The sequence below is a fragment of the Haliaeetus albicilla genome, chromosome 26, assembly GCF_947461875.1.
Source record: "Haliaeetus albicilla chromosome 26, bHalAlb1.1, whole genome shotgun sequence".
Taxonomy (NCBI): Eukaryota; Metazoa; Chordata; class Aves; order Accipitriformes; family Accipitridae; genus Haliaeetus; species Haliaeetus albicilla.
The window spans coordinates 17943998-17960845 of NC_091508.1; the positions used below are offsets into that span (position 1 = coordinate 17943998).

The 16848-nt window shown below is 42.5% G+C and overlaps 2 protein-coding genes across 5 annotated transcripts in view; one reads left to right on the forward strand and one right to left on the reverse strand.

Moving 5' to 3' along the window:
• Positions 1 to 1167: 1167 nt before the first annotated feature.
• On the reverse strand, positions 1168 to 10245 carry TTF1 (transcription termination factor 1). 4 transcript variants are annotated; one of them, XM_069770783.1, is made up of 12 exons: positions 10162 to 10245; positions 9181 to 9281; positions 8124 to 9040; positions 7031 to 7281; positions 6452 to 6637; positions 4798 to 4876; positions 4378 to 4508; positions 3631 to 3859; positions 3220 to 3309; positions 2929 to 2994; positions 2143 to 2228; positions 1168 to 1693 (listed from the first exon to the last, which is right to left on the reverse strand). In XM_069770783.1, the coding sequence occupies exons 3-12, from the start codon at positions 9026 to 9028 to the stop codon at positions 1533 to 1535; spliced, it is 2184 nt and encodes a 727-aa protein (XP_069626884.1). In that variant the 5' UTR covers positions 9029 to 9040; positions 9181 to 9281; positions 10162 to 10245; the 3' UTR covers positions 1168 to 1532. The 4 variants fall into 4 exon arrangements, with proteins under 4 accessions (XP_069626884.1, XP_069626883.1, XP_069626886.1 ...); XM_069770782.1 differs by having other exon boundaries at positions 10110 to 10201; XM_069770785.1 differs by lacking the exon at positions 10162 to 10245 and adding an exon at positions 9797 to 9819.
• A 111-nt stretch (positions 10246 to 10356) lies between these two features.
• Positions 10357 to 16848, forward strand: part of CFAP77 (cilia and flagella associated protein 77) — a 61893-nt gene continuing 55401 nt past the window's right edge. Inside the window, exon 1 of the mRNA XM_069770786.1 lies at positions 10357 to 10573. Coding sequence (XP_069626887.1) covers positions 10448 to 10573 — 126 coding nt within the window. The 5' untranslated portion in view covers positions 10357 to 10447. The remainder of the gene's footprint in view (positions 10574 to 16848) is intronic.

Sequence of the window (16848 nt, forward strand, 5' to 3'; positions counted from 1 at the left end):
AGTTTCCCTTTAAAGCAAAGGATAAAATAAATCTCTTTATGGAGGTAGAAGTTTACCTCTGGGATATCTACTCTACAAACTCTACAGCAATGCAATCATTTGTGCTCTAGCCTGCAGAAAATTCAGAGGATCTCCATCTTCCAGGAAAAAAACAAAACAAACTTGAAAAACACAAACCACTTAGATTCAAAAATTCAAGTTCTTCAGCTTTTAACCTTCAAACCCGTAAGGCAACAGAAGCAGGTCAAAGACCTAAGTGCAAGGGAGCTGGTACTCATTTCCTTCCCCCCACCTGATTTCATCTCTTGGCTGGAAAACTTACCCTTATACCGGTGGCTGATCTCATAGGGTGTCCTGCCTGTCTCACAAAAATTACATTATTTTTTTTTTCTATCTTCAGAGAGACTAGAGCCAGACACAGTTAAATATGGCAAGTTATCATTTAACATCCTTCGTTATAAGTCACAGTCCAGAAGAACCTCCAATAAAGCCTTTATTTCAAGCCACTGGAAGTTCTGCATTTTCAAAGACAATTATTAAAGAAGGGAATTCTCACTTATCAAAATGACCATCAAAAAGTAGTATGTCAGAGACCACCTTCTTGCATTACTTTCTAATAGAGCATATAGGAAATATAAACAAGCCATACAAATACTTTACACACAAAGATGTTTTGGGGTTTTTTTGTTTTTACATTCACTCGGTCAATTTACAAATAATCACTCCAGGCAGATAGTTAAAAATATCATACAAAGACATGAGTACAACCTCTGTCTTATCCCTCAATTTTCTTATTAAAAAGTAGACAGTCTCCTTGGCACAATAAAAAAAATATATATGTATGTATATATATACACTGTATTTTGTCTCTGTATTCCAAATATTAACAAAAACATTTTAAATGCATTGTTCTGGTTAGCATGAAATGACATTACAATTTGTGAATAGTAATGGACAAAAATCCCTTTTCTCTACAAGTGCTGATAAAAGTATATGTCAAAAATAAAAATCTGTTGCTTTTAAGAACAAGAAAGAAAAAAAGCTGTGCTGTTTCCATCAACCAGATGGAAAGATGTCAGATGTTTCAGATGTCTTCAGATTTGTCTATTACAGAGATTTAAAAGCAAATTGAAAGCCTTTACCCAATTCTATTAATTTATTTTTTTAAATGATTTACAATTCATTAAAGTTCTGAAAACCAAGTTCATGCACAAAGGGTAAACAAGCAGCTTTCAACTCCACAGAAAACAAAGCAGTGGAAAAAATACTATTTTTAAGACATTCAGAAAGCAACTTGAATGCTTAAATGAAGACTGCTAAAACCAGAGCTAAACTAAGGTAATAAAAGGTGGCCCAAAAACCTGTATTTACCTCAGTCTTCAATATGAAACAAGAAAATAAGACATGCATGTCTTTACTTTTTCCATTATTAGATAGCCTGTGTACCTGCAGTTGTTGATCTGTGCCCACTTTCAGCCAGATCCATTTTGCAGTTAAATAGGCAGACCAGGAATTGGTTTTAGGGCAGTCAATTAATCACTGTGTTCACTGGAGTCAAAAATGTCACTGAGTCGGAAAGCCTTCTTCTGTTGCCTGGCTGCTGAATTGTCAGAACTAAGGTGTTTCCCCTTCTTTTTTTTCAACTGTTGTTCAAGTTCTGGAAGTTTCTTTTCAAAAAGATAATCAACAATTTCTTTAAGGGAAAAAAAAAAAAAGAGAAAAAAAGTAGTCTTAATTGGATCTGTAGGGGAACTGGATGCCTAGGGGAAATGGGATCTCACCAACAGAAATTATTTTGTTGGTGTTAAATGCAAAATATCTCACTATTCTGTAATAATCGCAATGGATGCAAAGTAGATCAGACATACATACATGCAAAGATACATTAAAAAAGCACAGTCATAAAACTTTTAAAGCCAAGGTATTACAAAGAAGAGGTTCATAAGCACTGCATGAAGATGACATTGACAGTAAACTGTTATTAAAAAAAAAAAAGCATTTAGCAAAGTAAGTATAAAGCCTGAAATTTTAGCCAATTTACTTAGGAGAAAGCTAACTAAGAAAGAATTGAACTAGAATACATATCCTCTTAGATTCAAGCAAAAACCTTAAGGAGTATATACAAACAGCCAGGATACTGACCAGAAAAAGTCTTTTTTTGCCAAGAAGGGACACAGGAGACCTTTAGCTTATAAAATTTTGCTTGAACATAGGCTCTAGGGACATCTCTGGAAAGAGAAGAGTTCAAAGAATTAGTGGTGCAAGGAACTATTACAAAGTTTAGCTGTTACTGAGTTATCCATTCATGAGAGTGATGCCAGTCAAACAATATCTTAGCTTTAGGTAGAAAGGCTGGATTTCAAATCCTAATTAAAACAGTTTTTCAAGACAGTAATTCCCTTTGAAGGTAAGAACCTAAACTATGCCATCATACATATGTATCGTATGTTTAGTGAAAAGAAATAGTAAATGAAACTGAAAGTATGTGGGAAAAGGAAAAAAAAGCCTTGTGGAGAAACAACAGCATTCCCGATATTGGTAATTTCATATTCAACACTTACTTTGTTTGGAAGAAGACTATATTGTATTACACATTCCTATAATTATCCTTTTCTTATGTGTTGATTAACACCTGGAAAAGTCTTTTATCAAAGACTTTAGCACAGACTGCGTAACACAGTTCTAGTACACAGAATGTGCTAGGAATACAATGAGAGCTGCCTGAAGCAGTTAAGAGTAAGTTTCAGCGCTTATAGGCACGGTTTATTGTTCAGTACTATGCAAGTATATACAACTGTACGTTACCAAACAAAATTACATTTTCTATAGTTCCAGAGGTCTAAGAACTTTAACTCCTTTATGGAATTTTTAAGACCGTCTGTCTCAACTATCCTTTGTATCCACAAAAAGAGGAAAAAAAAGGTTTACCCAATAGTATTACTGAGTTCTTCCCAGTTTACTTCATTAGCATCCTCCACTTGCATTTCATACAACCTGTGAATATAATACAGAAGCAGTTTGTAGGCAGAATTCAAGAAATAATTCAATAATACTCACAGCTTCCCCAGGCACAAGTCACAGGGCATTTAGTCCAAAGAAAAGAGTAGTTGCAAAACGTGTATGAAACTGAAGGCATGCCATTCCCACCGTGCAAGCTTTTATAAACACAACTCAGAACAGTAAGAGATACAAAAACATTCCACTACCTCTGAACTATACCTTTTAATAAGATTGATCTTGGCCTCTAATCTTTTGGTCCCCCTATATAACTGCTGCCCTTCAGTCATCTTCTTTGTTAAAATTGTAGTCCTTTGAAAACAAACAAAAAAAGGTTTCTATCATTTCAAGAAATTCCAAGGATCAAAAGGAAGTGTCTTCAAGATGCTACTGCTGCCACAGAGAAGCAGAAATCAGGCTTCACTATCACAGCAAGAAGAAAACTTAAAACTTACTACAGCTAGCAGAGTTATTTATTTGTCTCAGACACATTTGCAATGCCTCTTTTGTAGTCTACAACCTGTTTATTACCTATCTTACCAAACAGTCATCATGGTACAACCAGTTTTGCAGAATAGAGTTAAATACTCCCCAAGACACATTTTATTATCTCAATTTAGTATAAAACCTTACCATTTCTGTTTACATTGTCTCCAATATCGTGTTCCCACTTTAGCTTCAATCTCAGTCCATGGTAATCTCTGGTACAGTTTCTCACGGTCAATTGAGAGATCTCTATTTGACTTTTCCAATGAGGAAAGCGAATTTGCATCTTCCATTTCCATTCTTTTCCTAATCACCTCCTCCACCGCATGCATTAACTTCTGGGTCTCTTCCTTTGACCAAGGACCATAATTAATAGCTAAAATTGAAAAATAATGTTAAGGCATAATTTATCATAAATCATTAGGGGAAAAAAAGGCAAAAGAACAAATGCTTCACTTTGCATTATTCTTATTTACCAGACCAGCTTCTTAACAGACTTCCTAGAAACTCTTCTGCATACCACATTTGAGAGAGGAGTTCAGCCTAATCACTAAAGAATAGCACTGATCCCTAGCTTCTATCTTTTAAAACCTGGTTGCCAAATTCCTCCTGCCCTCCCCCTGAAAGCATCTATTTAGATGTCAGTTCCATTTAATAAAGAGCTGTATTTGTTCCACTTCTTTTTCCTTTTCTGTGAGAGACTGTTCTTATCCCTTCCATATGAAAATGCAACCAGTGGTCTGGAAAAAAGAACCACCACCACAAATTAATTAAGAAAAAAAAAATCTACTCTAGGGATTTTTTCCTAAAGGTTAGGGCACATACAACATACGGTTAAAATAATTTCTCTAATTGCAATACACGGAATTAATTGTTTTTCTTAAAATTACATACCCGACTTGATTTCAGAGTATTTCATAGCAACTGAGAGGTTAGAACGGGACATCATCTCGGAAATCTTCTTCCAATCATTGCCATGCATAGCATGATACTTCTTTAATTTTTCTTTTTCTTCCTTAGTATACCTGGTTGAAGAAATGGGCACAGCTTAGCTGTAAATTCAAACCATTCCAATATCTTAGAAGAGCTGTAATCTCTACAGGCGTTTTCAATGTTACTCATCACTACCATTTCGAGTCACACTTTAGAACAGAGGAATTGATAAGGACTAGTCAGAAAAATGAACTGTCAATTAAGTCACATTAACTGGCACAAATGGGAGAGATGATCTTCATTTATATACATTTTTAATGCACAAATAAACATCAGAGACCGATATTAGCATTCAGAAACTCTTTCAAATTACTCGCTTACCTCCCTTTATAATTATTTGGGTCAAACATCTTCCTTGCTCGATAATATATCAGCCTCCAGGGTCGTGGTATGCCCTCAGCTAGAAGGCAAATGATTCATTTTTAAGAAACATTTCTCACATTGGTGAGGCCACTTTTAAAAAAAAGCCAAAACAAACCCAAAACCCAACAACATACATATTTCATGACCATGCTGTCAATGACAGATTCCCTCCATTCAAGAGAATGTACTCTACAACACTTCAGTAACTGCACAGGAAATAGTCTGAATGGAATCTCCCGAGGAGTTTCAAAGATGTAATTGTTGTGACCGTGGTAAGATTGTGAATGCTGATGGCTAGTAAATAATTGTGTACATGCCTGCATACATGTGGGTGAACATAAAAAAATTGAACTTTTGAACTCTCAAGCACAAACCTGCTACTCACTAGCTACAAACTGTATGGACTGGCTGTACATTTGATCCAGATGTAATTAGAATTTAACTAACATATTGAACAGTCGCATTAATAGAGAGGCATGAAACAGCCACCAGTCAGGAGGCTGATGAGATATTGTGCTTCTGCATATAGACTATTTTGACTAGGAAAAGCAGGGACTGAGGGCATCCAGCAAAACCAAAGTGAAGGTCTTGGCTGAAGCTAAGATCCACAGAGACCAATACCTGGGAACAAATAACAGTCTTGGTCAGCAATGCCCAGGAGAGGTGACTGCAAGCAAATCACATAACCCTGACATGACTTTCTGCCCAATTTTCCCAGACCAGGAGCAATCTCCCAGATTGGAAGGGAAGTCAACATCAGGCAAATGTGACAATGCAGGAGGGAATGACTGTGTATGTGAAATAATCAAGGAGGAACAAATCTGTAGTCTCACTGATCCTTAAATAAATGCTAGTATCCAAATCCATTACAGGTTGTCATTTACTCCCGTCTTGCCTATGCTGATGATACAGAACAAACACAGAACAGAAAGCCACTGAGAAAGTGCACTGAGTAGATTCATCAGAGATGTCATAAAATGAGCATGTTTGCCACATGAAGCATAAATGTTTTCTAGCCAAGAAAAGCCCAACAAAATGAGTAAAGAGGAAGAGAAGAGATGATCCTCCTGCAAACAGAATCTTAGAAATAAGAATTTTGTTTTCTTCAAGTCTTGGAAAACTAGCTACTTTGGCTAATGACATAATTTCTTTCAGTTTCTGCCATTGCTCACTCAGTCCTAAACCTGCCATCTATTTATTTGCTCTCACTCAGTCCTGAACCTGCCACCTATATATGTGCTCTAAGAACAGTTGACAGTTTCAGACAGGACTTAATCACACCTCTCATTAATAAGTCACTATGCTTAATTATATAGCCTAGCAAATAATGCACCTTAAGCCATAAAGCCCAAATGCAAGTCTGAAAGTCTGTAAGTGCTGCTGGTCATGATGATATTTTAATCTCTAAACTCTTCACACCCGAGAAAAGATAGGAAGAATGGTATACCGTACAGATTATCAACTATATAATCTCAGCAGCACGCTCCTTTTTTGCCAAATTTAGCAACATTAGTGCTTTTCAATTAAAAAATTATTTTAGAAAATACATCGTGTTATGACCAGGTTGTGGAATGTAACGTTCAGCTATTTGAGAAGGAACTTAAATACTTACAAAGTTTTTCACAAAAAAGATGTTCTGCTTTTAGGCGACTGATAGTTTCTTTATCTTCTGGATACCTTGAGGTAAACAGGAGTTTTTCAGCACTGTCTATTCCAGTAATTGATAAGAACTCTTCCACATTTTTCCGGATTTGATTATTTTCCTTCTGGGAAAATCTGCCAAACTTGACAGCAATACCTAAAATATACAGAAAGTTTTATTTAAGGAGGAAGGGGAAAAAAAAAAGAAAAAAAAAAATCAAACCTCAAGTACCATCTCTTGTACATTACATTTCAGGTTTTAGCAAACATACAACAAAAGATCAACAAATTCAAAAGGTGAAAAAAGGAAACTGAAAGAGACAAAACAAGAGTTTGGAGCAGGTAATTTACGCATACACTTTGGACTGTAATTTGACAATGAAGAAGTAAATGCTACAAACCAGAGAAATACAAAATACGTCTATCAGAATGAAGTGAACCAGACTCTATGGATGTGACATAAATTATATAAAAAGTATTTTCCCTCTGCCAAAACATTAGCACAGCTGCACAGTCCTTCCTCACTGCAACAATATTTTGGAGAGCTCACCTTGTTTTTTAAACTCTTTAAACCTCACTAGGTCTCTTCCAGCCATCTTCCTGATTGAACTGTCAGATATATTCCTCACATGAGGAATAAACTCTTCCAATTCTTGTTTTGCAGTATCCAAATCCACAGCTGAACACAAGGTAAAGTCCAGGCACTCTTCATCATCCAGACTAAGCTCATCGGAGGCTGCCATTTCAGTAAAGGAATTATTCTGGTCCTTCTTTCTATTTGGTGCCGAGGGTTCTGGTGTCCTGATATTTAAAAGAAAACACAAAAAAACATAAAATAAAATACACCACTCGAACTCCAAAACAGAGATTGTTAGAATCTCTACCATTAAAAGAATGAACACGTTCATTAATTAAAGCACAAGAACAATACTTCACACACCCACCCCCTTGTATTTCCAACCTTTTAACATAGACATAATTTATTACTGAATTTCTGTACTTAGAATATTCAAAGAGCTTACTGAAGTTTTGAAAATCCACACCTTTCCCACAAAACTCTCACACATGGACATACAGAAGATATAGTGTCTCTTGCTACCACTGGCAACACAGAACTTTTCCATCAGTCTCTTGCTAGTGCTCTTACTATGGGTTCTGGACACTGTAAAAGCACCAAGAGCTACTTACATGAGCATTTGGTTGTACAGAACATTAAATTCTTTAGTTGACCTTACTAGTAGCTTGGTAAAAATGCATATATTCACCATAAATACCTACTTTAACAAATTAAATCCCTTTCTTTCCACCCCCCACCTCTTTTTTTTTACTAAATGTGAATTGCTTGCACATAAATTATTTCTATACCTACAGTTTTTAAATAGGAGAAAATGTTCTACATTGAAGGGAATAGTAGTATATTCTCACAGATTTTCATTCTATTTTCACAAGGTAACTAAGCTTTTAAAGTAGGTGTCTATAACATCTCAACATACTGTAAAGGTTTCTGAAGTTGTTTTTAAAAATACATACAAAACAGACTGAAGAAAAATCTGGGACCCAAATAACGTGATAGAAACATATTTGGGGGTTGGGCAGAAGAGGAAAAAAAAATAAACAAAAGCACAAACAAAACCTAAACTTACATTACATCAGATTCTGACGAGCTTTCTTCCCTGACAAAAGCGCTGCTTTTTTTCGCCTTTCTAGCATGCACTGGAGTTTTTTGAGGAGATCGATCAGCTGCTTTAGTCAGCTTAGAAAAATTAGCAGGTACAGGCATAGAATCGTCACTCAAGGCAGGAGAAGCATCACAGTCACCATCTTCATGCCATTGCTGGGGCATTGCCACACCACCCTCTTCTGTAGGTAAAGGCAACACTGTGTCTTCCCCTTGCCTCTTCTGCTCTGGTGATGACATCAGTGATGGGTAAACGGTTACATCTGTGTCTTCTTGCATATCTTGGGTACTACTGCCTCTTTTCTTCTTCTTCTTCTTTTTTGGTTTTTGATGGTCATTGTTATCGTGTGTTTCTGAGGCAGGCAGGTCACATACCTCATCCTCTTCAGGCAACTTTTCTTTTCTTTTCTTCTTAACAGCTTGTTTCAGATAAACATAATCAGCATCCATGTCCTCACAACCATCAGTGCTATGCTGATTTATTGTGACACAAGTTACATCACTTTGCTCATCTGTACTATCATTATACTTCCGCTTCTTTTTTTTCTTTTTCTTTTGCGAAGCATCCACTCCAGTTTCATTATTAATTTCATGTTCCAGTCCTACACAAGAATTATTTAACAAAGACTGTTGCTGCTCCCCCTTGTTTTTCGTTTTTTTCTTCTTTTTACAGCCTTCATCACTCTGTGCTGCTTGGTCTTCAAACAGCAGTGGAGAAGGACAGCTAAGCTCTGCATTTTCTGTACTCTCTCCTTCACCATTTTCATGTTTCTTATTGTATTCTTCATCGTTTCTCTTCTTCTTCTTCTTCTTCTTCTTCTTGAAAAAATCCTGAACTTGAAAATCATCTGCCCTTGCTTCTTCTGTCATATTTTTTCTTATCTTAAATAAAAGATATGAGTTTTACTCAAGTGCTATCATTTAGGTACTGTTACACACAGTTACACAGGAAAAAAAAAATCCACCCCAAACATTAAAATACTATGGAACTACTCAATATTACCTTAGAAACATACACTTACTTTTCAATCCAGCTAATTTTGCAGAGTGACTACAAAAAAGCGACACCTTCTTCATCAAACAGATGTGCATCACAGCTGTATTCAACCTTAAAATTTCCTTCCTATAAAAACAAGGATACCCTTTAATAACTATTAGCTTTAAGTTGACTTTGCATAACTAAGCAATGACAGTAAGCAACAACAGACTGCTATATTCAACCCTGCTTTCAGCACTGAAACAGCAACAAGCTAAAAGTAATAAAGAAATATTAAACTAATCAGCACTAAAATCAAGTTCTCTAGTTAGAGGCTTCTGGCTGGCGTTGCTCATGTTCAAACAGGCCTAAACTTAGCCAGGACCTGACAGCTCCAGCCGACTCTGTAACCAGAACAAATCTACTCCTGGAAACTACGGATTTACACAGAGCGGGCAGGAAGTATTTTTTAACACATCTTCTACGGCCAGCACACAAAAAACACGTACAAACCAACATTCTGTCATCTCTGAGACACGACACCTTAAATTTCACACCCCCCAACACCGTTTCCAGCGCTGGCCGGTACCAGACATCACCTCCCCACCGCAGCTGCCCCGAAACCCCTGCGGGCAGACCCCAAACCACGCACCGCCACGCACCTCGCCCCACCGCCCTGCCTAGAGAGCTAGGCCGCGGAACACGGCCCCACGGCACCCTCTACGCGGAGCCACGTCCCACCCACCGGCCGGCCCGCCGTTACCCTCCGCCACCCTCCGGGACCACCGAGAGAGGCACCCGAAACAACCCCAGGCCTCTCGGTGGCACCGGGGTGGGCCGAGGCGGGGCAAACCGCGGTCCCCTCAGGGCCCTCTGACGCTCTCCCCCACCGGCCTCTCCCCCTCCCCGGCCTGCACAACTCGTCCCGCCGCCCCCACGGGCAACAACCCTCCCGCCCAGCCGTCGCCCACCGACCCGCCACACGCGCTCCCCCGCCGTCCGCGCGCAACACCGCCCCCCACAGCACCCGCTACCGGACTCTCCGTTCCTTCCCGCCTTTCCCCCCCCCCGCCCGGCGGAAGCGGCCCCAGCCGGACCCAACAAACCAACGGACCGACGGCGTGAGGGGGCGGTTGCTAGGAGACGGGGCACCGCCACCCTCCTCACCCACGTTCACGGGTGGAAGCTGCAGCTCCGCGGCCAAATCCTCCCGACCCCCCGCCGGCGGGGCTGTTCGCCTCAGCCCCGGCTCTCCTCCTCCTCCCCCTCCGCCGCCGTCCCCAACCTCGGCGCGGTGCTGCCCCGCTGGTGACATGGCGGGCGGTGGAACGGCGGCCCCGCGGCGGCCGCTGACTCTGCCTGAGGTGGAGCCGGGCAGCGAGAACGAGCGGCTGGGGGTGGCCCGGGACAGCATGCTGCGAAACCCGCTCATCCTCAAGGTGAGCCCCGGGGGCCACCCGGTCCCTTCCCTCCGTCCCCGCTCCTTACCCGGGCACGGCCACCCACCCCCGCCCCATCCCCATCCTAGCGCCGGTAGCGGCGAACAGGACCCCCGGGGGGGGGGGGGGGGGGAAGCAGCTCCAGACCCCCGCGGGCACACAGCGGAAAAGTTTCCCGTTAAAGCACCTGGAGGGTGACAATGGTTGAAAACGGGGGGGGTGGGGTGTTACCCCAATAATTTATATGACAAGGAAGGAAAAAATGCGTTTTCTCACTGCTCCTTCGTGATCTATCACCGTTGAACAGCCGGTAGCCCCGGGATGGTGACGGGCAGCAGCGTGAGGTGGGTTTTCCCTCCGAGGGAAGGGTGTCAGGGGACAGGGACTGAGATGTCAGCGAGGCTGCTCACTGCCAACCCCCCCCCCCCCTCAGCGGGGGGGTCCGGGGGCGACCCACAAACCCTAACTGCCGAAATTAGGGTTTGTAGACAGGCTGTGGCAGTTACGGTCACTCCACAAACTCCTGACACTTCTCATTTTACCCCGTTCCGCTCGTATCCCTGTCTTATGGATAGGCTGAGCTTCGGGTGAGCCTTAGAAAGCTTCAAGTATCTCACTTCGGCTCCCTCCTCCTAATCAACACCCACAGAAAAATCACGCTTTAAACCCCCCCACTGCCTTCCCTGGAGTCTCGTCGTGTGTGTGTGTGTCCCCCAGCAGCAGCTGAAGTACAGCTCTCGTCCCCTGGATGGCACTCGCCGAATAGCTTCGTGCCCTAACCAGCTCTTTCCGATCCCAGTCCCCAGCAGGGACACGCCGCCCACCCGGTACCGACCCCCCGCCTCCCCGGTGCTCGGGGGCCGGGATCGTTGCTCTGAGGGTGCAGAGGGAGAGAGAAGGCGGCTGCAGCCCCCGCCAGCCCCCCCCACCCGCAGCGGGCACCGAGAGGTTTGACCAGTTGTACTTTTCCTCTTCTCCTGGTGAGGGCAGCCAGTTCTGCTCAAAAGTGGTGGGTTTCCCCCAGCAGACAGCGGGGACGTTTAAACCGCGGCGGTTCCGCCGGTGCTGCGGTGGGTAAACTCTTCTATTCCCTTGGTAATCGGACCCCGGCAGTGGCAGGCTCGGAAGTCGGCCGTAAAATTTTGGAATATCACAGAAAATTTGAGTCTTGCAACACTGAACCTCTTTCTTCCCCCAGCCCCGAAACTCTAAAAATCAATTTGGAAATTATACTAGGAAGGCAAAAAAAAAAAAAAAAGTAGTTTTTGTGTCATAACTCAAAAGCAGCTTCACTTTTTCAAATCCAAAACTTCTATTTTCTTTCTTTTCTCTGGATCCCGTAAGTTTGAGAGGAAGTGGCGGTATCTTTGCTTAGAAGTGACATCGGGGTGAAGATTTCCTCACCCAGCTGCACCCCAGAAAGGGCTGGACAGACACAGGCAGGGCAAACCTCCTCAGGATGGAGGCAGCTGCACTGCTGGGAGGGAGAGGAGGCAGCCCTGCATCTTCCTCATCCTTCCAAACTGTTTCTGCCTTTCTTAGAAAAGTGTGCTATTAAGTATATTTTTAGGTGATACATGAAGATGAACCAGAAGAATATGTAATTATATGACATTTAAGGCATGCTAGGGCATAATTGTAGGGACTGGGTTGATACTACTTATTTTCACAATGCCTTTACATTCCTTACATTGAAATAGGTATAAACCACCAGTCAGTGCCGTAAATCCCAGGTCTATGAATATAACACTGGGGTAATCCTATGAAGGGCAGCTCCTCTCCTGTAGTGTGTATGTTGCAGGTAGATTATATGCGGTCATTAAGATTATGTTGATTTATGTGGGAGTTTTGCCTGTCTGGACGGGAGCATTCGGCTGAGCGCTGTCTGTCCCTAGAGCTCAGTTGATGTCTTCTCCCCTCGGGTCCAGCAGTTTGCTCAGCCCCAGCTTTAAGGCTTGAGTTTTTTCTCAGCATAACTGTTGCAGAGCATCCTGGCAGTGGGAATTCTGAGCAGTTGTAAATCATGGGGAGGTTTAATAAGACCCAATCTGGGTTTCTGTTGTCTGGCCAGGTGAAACTAAAATTTGAGCAAGTTTTGAGAAAAAGTAGTGTTAAATTTTAGCATTCTGACAACTTCCATTCTCTGAGGGCTCCTTGTAGGAGGGTATCCTTCACTGTAAGCCAGCCAGTAGGGATGTAAAGAGATCTGCATCCACCTGATGCAATCCTTTAGCACGAAGTAACTGGGCTATTAACAGGGATACTTTTACTCTTGGAACCATCGGTAATTTCACCTCATGGTAAGTCATATTTTAAAGTTTGTGCAGTAAATTACTGACACCCTGCCAACTGCCTGCCCACACTGCATCACGCCCCACTGAATGCTGAATTTACCAGGGTGTCCTCCGCTGCCAGGAGGTGATGGTGACAGGATGGCAGTTTACTGGATAACCGCTGGCACTCGGCCAGTCCCGCTTGCTGGTGCACGCACCAGTAGTGGCATACTCACAGCGTCAGCCCTCTGCCATGTCTCCTCTTCATGCTTCCAACTGCAGTCTGGGATCTCTTCCCCCTACTTCCCAGGAGAGCTCTGGGGATCAGGCATTTTGGAGAGAGCTGCCCAAGGGGATGGCCAGCAGGTCCCAACCCTCATGCTGTGCAGTGTCACTTGAAAACCAAGGACACAAAGATGGTTTAGAAGAAAGGGACAAAAGGTTTTGAGACAAATGCTGCTTGGACAAGTGCTTCTGGCAGCTGTGGGAGGGCACTGAGGAATGCACGGCTCCAGCAGCTACGATTAAGGTTCACCAGACAGCAAATACACAAGAACCTGAGGCCCAGCAGTGATGGATGGGACACTTAGTCCCTGCTCTTCCTCCAACTAGCCCTCAGTCCCCAAAACCCTAGTGTAAGTGTGACAGACCTCCTATACTTTGCAGCAGCTAACAACAGGATCCCCTACTTTCTCTCCCAGTTCTCTAGTATCTTCTAAATGAGGCACCGTGTATCCAAACGGAGACCACTGCACAGCCAACTGCCCGCATTTCTGGCTGACCCTCCCGCCTCAGCTCTGCCCAGCCCCATACCCCACCATGATGTGTCTACACATGCTGGCTATCACAGATTAAAACCATCATCTTTTCACATAAAGATTTCTAGGGATGAATGCTCTATTTTTTCTCTGGTAGAATGTATTATGTGTTTTAATTAATCAAGGAATTAATTTAGTTTATCAATATATATTTGCTTGCAGCATAAAACTGAGGCAAATATTTCATCTACTGATGCCAGTAAAAATCTGAGCAAAGCATTTTTGGTTTGTTTGTTTTTACCAGTAAAAGCCTTAGCCAAGCACTTTTTTCAGTACAAACTTACTGAAAACTACTGTGTTACAAAAATAAGCCAGCTCTGGGCAGGAAAAAAGACTTCTCCACGTTTAACCCTCAGCATGCCTGACATGCACTCCAGAAAAAGTGGCCCACACCAGTTTGGTTACATTTATATTAACATCTTTTAGATAATATGCCATAATTAAGTTCAACATATCGCTGCCAAAGTCATTGTGTCACCAGCCTGGAGTTGGACATATCCCTGGTGTGCGAAGGTAGATGGGAAGTCCCAGCTGCCAGACCCACGTGCCAAAGCATCCTCTTACTTGTTCAAGTGCGGCCAGGGGACACGCAGAAAGCAGGGAACTGCTCTCCATGAAACACCTTCAGAGCTGAGAGGCATCCAACTCACCCTCAGAGCCCCAACCGCAGCTCTCAACATTAAAAAGTTGTTTCACAACTGGCAGTTCGGAGGACGAGGAGGATGGTGACGGTACTTTGCTGGCAGGAAAAGGCTGGTGCCAGGTCTCAATCCCAGTCATCCAGGCTGCAGGAGAACCAGATTTAACAAACAGAAGTTTTCAGCACTGCTGGAATGCACAATATTTGTTTTAAAAGCTTATTATTTACATGACAACTGATGCCAGGCTTTTTTTTATAGGTCTGAATGCCAGGCTGTTTGGGGTTCATCTTCCCAAGCTTTTCTCTCCAGCCTTGAAGGCTGCAATTTTTTCTTTTTTCCAAATAAGATCGAACAAAATCCACAGGACTCAGGCAATAAAATTCCAGCAGGTACAGTCTCCAGAAGAATATATGATCAAAAAACTCAGAAAACCCACAGAAATCAGCACACCGATAGCCTTGGTTTTGGCAATCCCAGCAGAAGAAGGATTAGCTAGGCCAGGGAGGCTGAGCTGCCTTTTTTAGTGGAGGAAGGGGACACACGGGAGCCTGCTCCATGCCCAGGGAGAGCAGCTCGGTGTGGGTGACAGCAGGGCACCAGCCAGGTGGCTGTGGGACTCCACTGACTACGCGGGTACCAAGTAAAGGCAGAAATCACTCACCATGTTTTTCTTTTTCTTTCATGCCTATTGAACCTTAACATGAAGTATTTCTGAGCCATCTGACTTGTCACAGAGCAAGGCACTGCTGAGAGTTGTTGCAAATTCATTTTGGTTTCTGGAATGATCCATAGGAAGGACAGCTAAGAAAAGCAAGTAGGGGCATTTTATCAAACTAAAATTGTGTCACATCGTGGGGAAAAAAAAAAAGCTCTAATTATGCAAGAGACAAACACGGACAAATGGATGGTGTGAAAAAGAATATTACAACTTTGAGTTGTAAAGTGCGTGCATCACAAACATCTCTTGCAACAGCAATTACTGAAAGGGCAGGTTTTCCATCACTCTGGAGTTGAAGCTTTTATTAATAGACCTGCATTGTGGCTGTAACAGGGCTTTTACATCTGAATGTTGTGCTCAATCTTTGAGCCTTTAACCCTCACCTTCCTTTTTTTTTTTTTTGTTTTGTTTATTTTTAAAACCTTCTCTCCAAATCCACTCATCTTTTTAGCTCTCCTGGCACCAGTATAGCGAGGAGCCAAGGTGATCCTGGAACGATGCTCCCATCTCTCCAAGCCCTTTCTCAGGGCAGAGCCAGGAGGCACCACTCACCTTCGTAATCGTCATCCACCTTTGTGCAAGGACTGCTAACCTGCACAGGAAGGGAAGGTGATAAAATAAAGGCTTCCTTAAAAACATACCCATCGCTGGATGCTCAGGGAGCGGCTGTACAAGCCATCAGAAACCATGCAGGTGTAGTGCCTGCGTGACGGCTGGGACTGACAGAGATCAAAATCATTCCATCTCTACAGAGCGCAGGTCCCAGTGGTCTCCATCATCTCTGCAGCATACCTCTGCTCTCCTCGAGTGATCTGGGGGTGCAGCCGAGATCTCACAGCTGCTTCCATGTTGACCAAGAGCCCCAGGTGTGGCAAACTCCACTGACGACATCACAGTCCTGCCAGGCAGCTTCCAGAGCATTTGGATAACTTCCCTCAGGTGTTAACTTTGTTAATTTAAATAACTCTCTTCCCTCTCAGCTGTTTGGAATCGATGCATCTATTGAAAACTTGGTAGGAGACCAGATTTTAGTTTGTCTGTCTCAGGTGAATAACCCCTGTAACACAGAGCAGAGTAGCCACAAGTACTGTGAGCAGTGTTTAGAATCAGGTCGTCTTTTATTTGGTGTTAATTATACTATTTACCTCAGATCACTACATGTGCTGAGCATCCTGCCTTCTGTGCTTGCTGCCTGGGGACGCTGAGGATTAATTAGTGTTTATGCAGCATTTTGTGTGCTTATTACTATTATTATAATATCACTACTACTATTATATTTTTGCAATCTAAGGCCAGTGTTGTGCTTTTAAAAATGTATTCAGAAATGTCTACACAGTACAGCTCAATAATTCATTAGAGAAATAAACTAATGAAGGGCTGGTTAGTCATATAATCATTAGGTTTGGTTCTGAGCTTTGTCACTCCAATACTCCAACTTCTAAGGGTTTTCTTCTCAGCATGAACTCATTTAAGATTTTAAATGAATTATTTGGTACACTAAAAATTAAACTCCTTATGAGCTTTAGTGCCCTCCCATATTTTGCACAAACACCACTGAAATAAATAAGGCATTACCAAGAGGCAAGTAAACATTCTGCATGAATAAAAGTAGTGGGGTTTTCTCCTGGTTATTTGAAGACAGGACTTAGGCTACAAACTGCCAGCTGTGTTTCAGCGGGCAGAGGGACAGCACCAGCAGCACCGGGCATTCATAGCTGCTCACCCCCAAGATCGGCAGGCAGTATGTAAAAGCAAGCAAAAGGGCATTTTGATCCTTTATGTGAACAAAACAATGCAAATTGGTGAGACTAATAAGCCCAGAAAC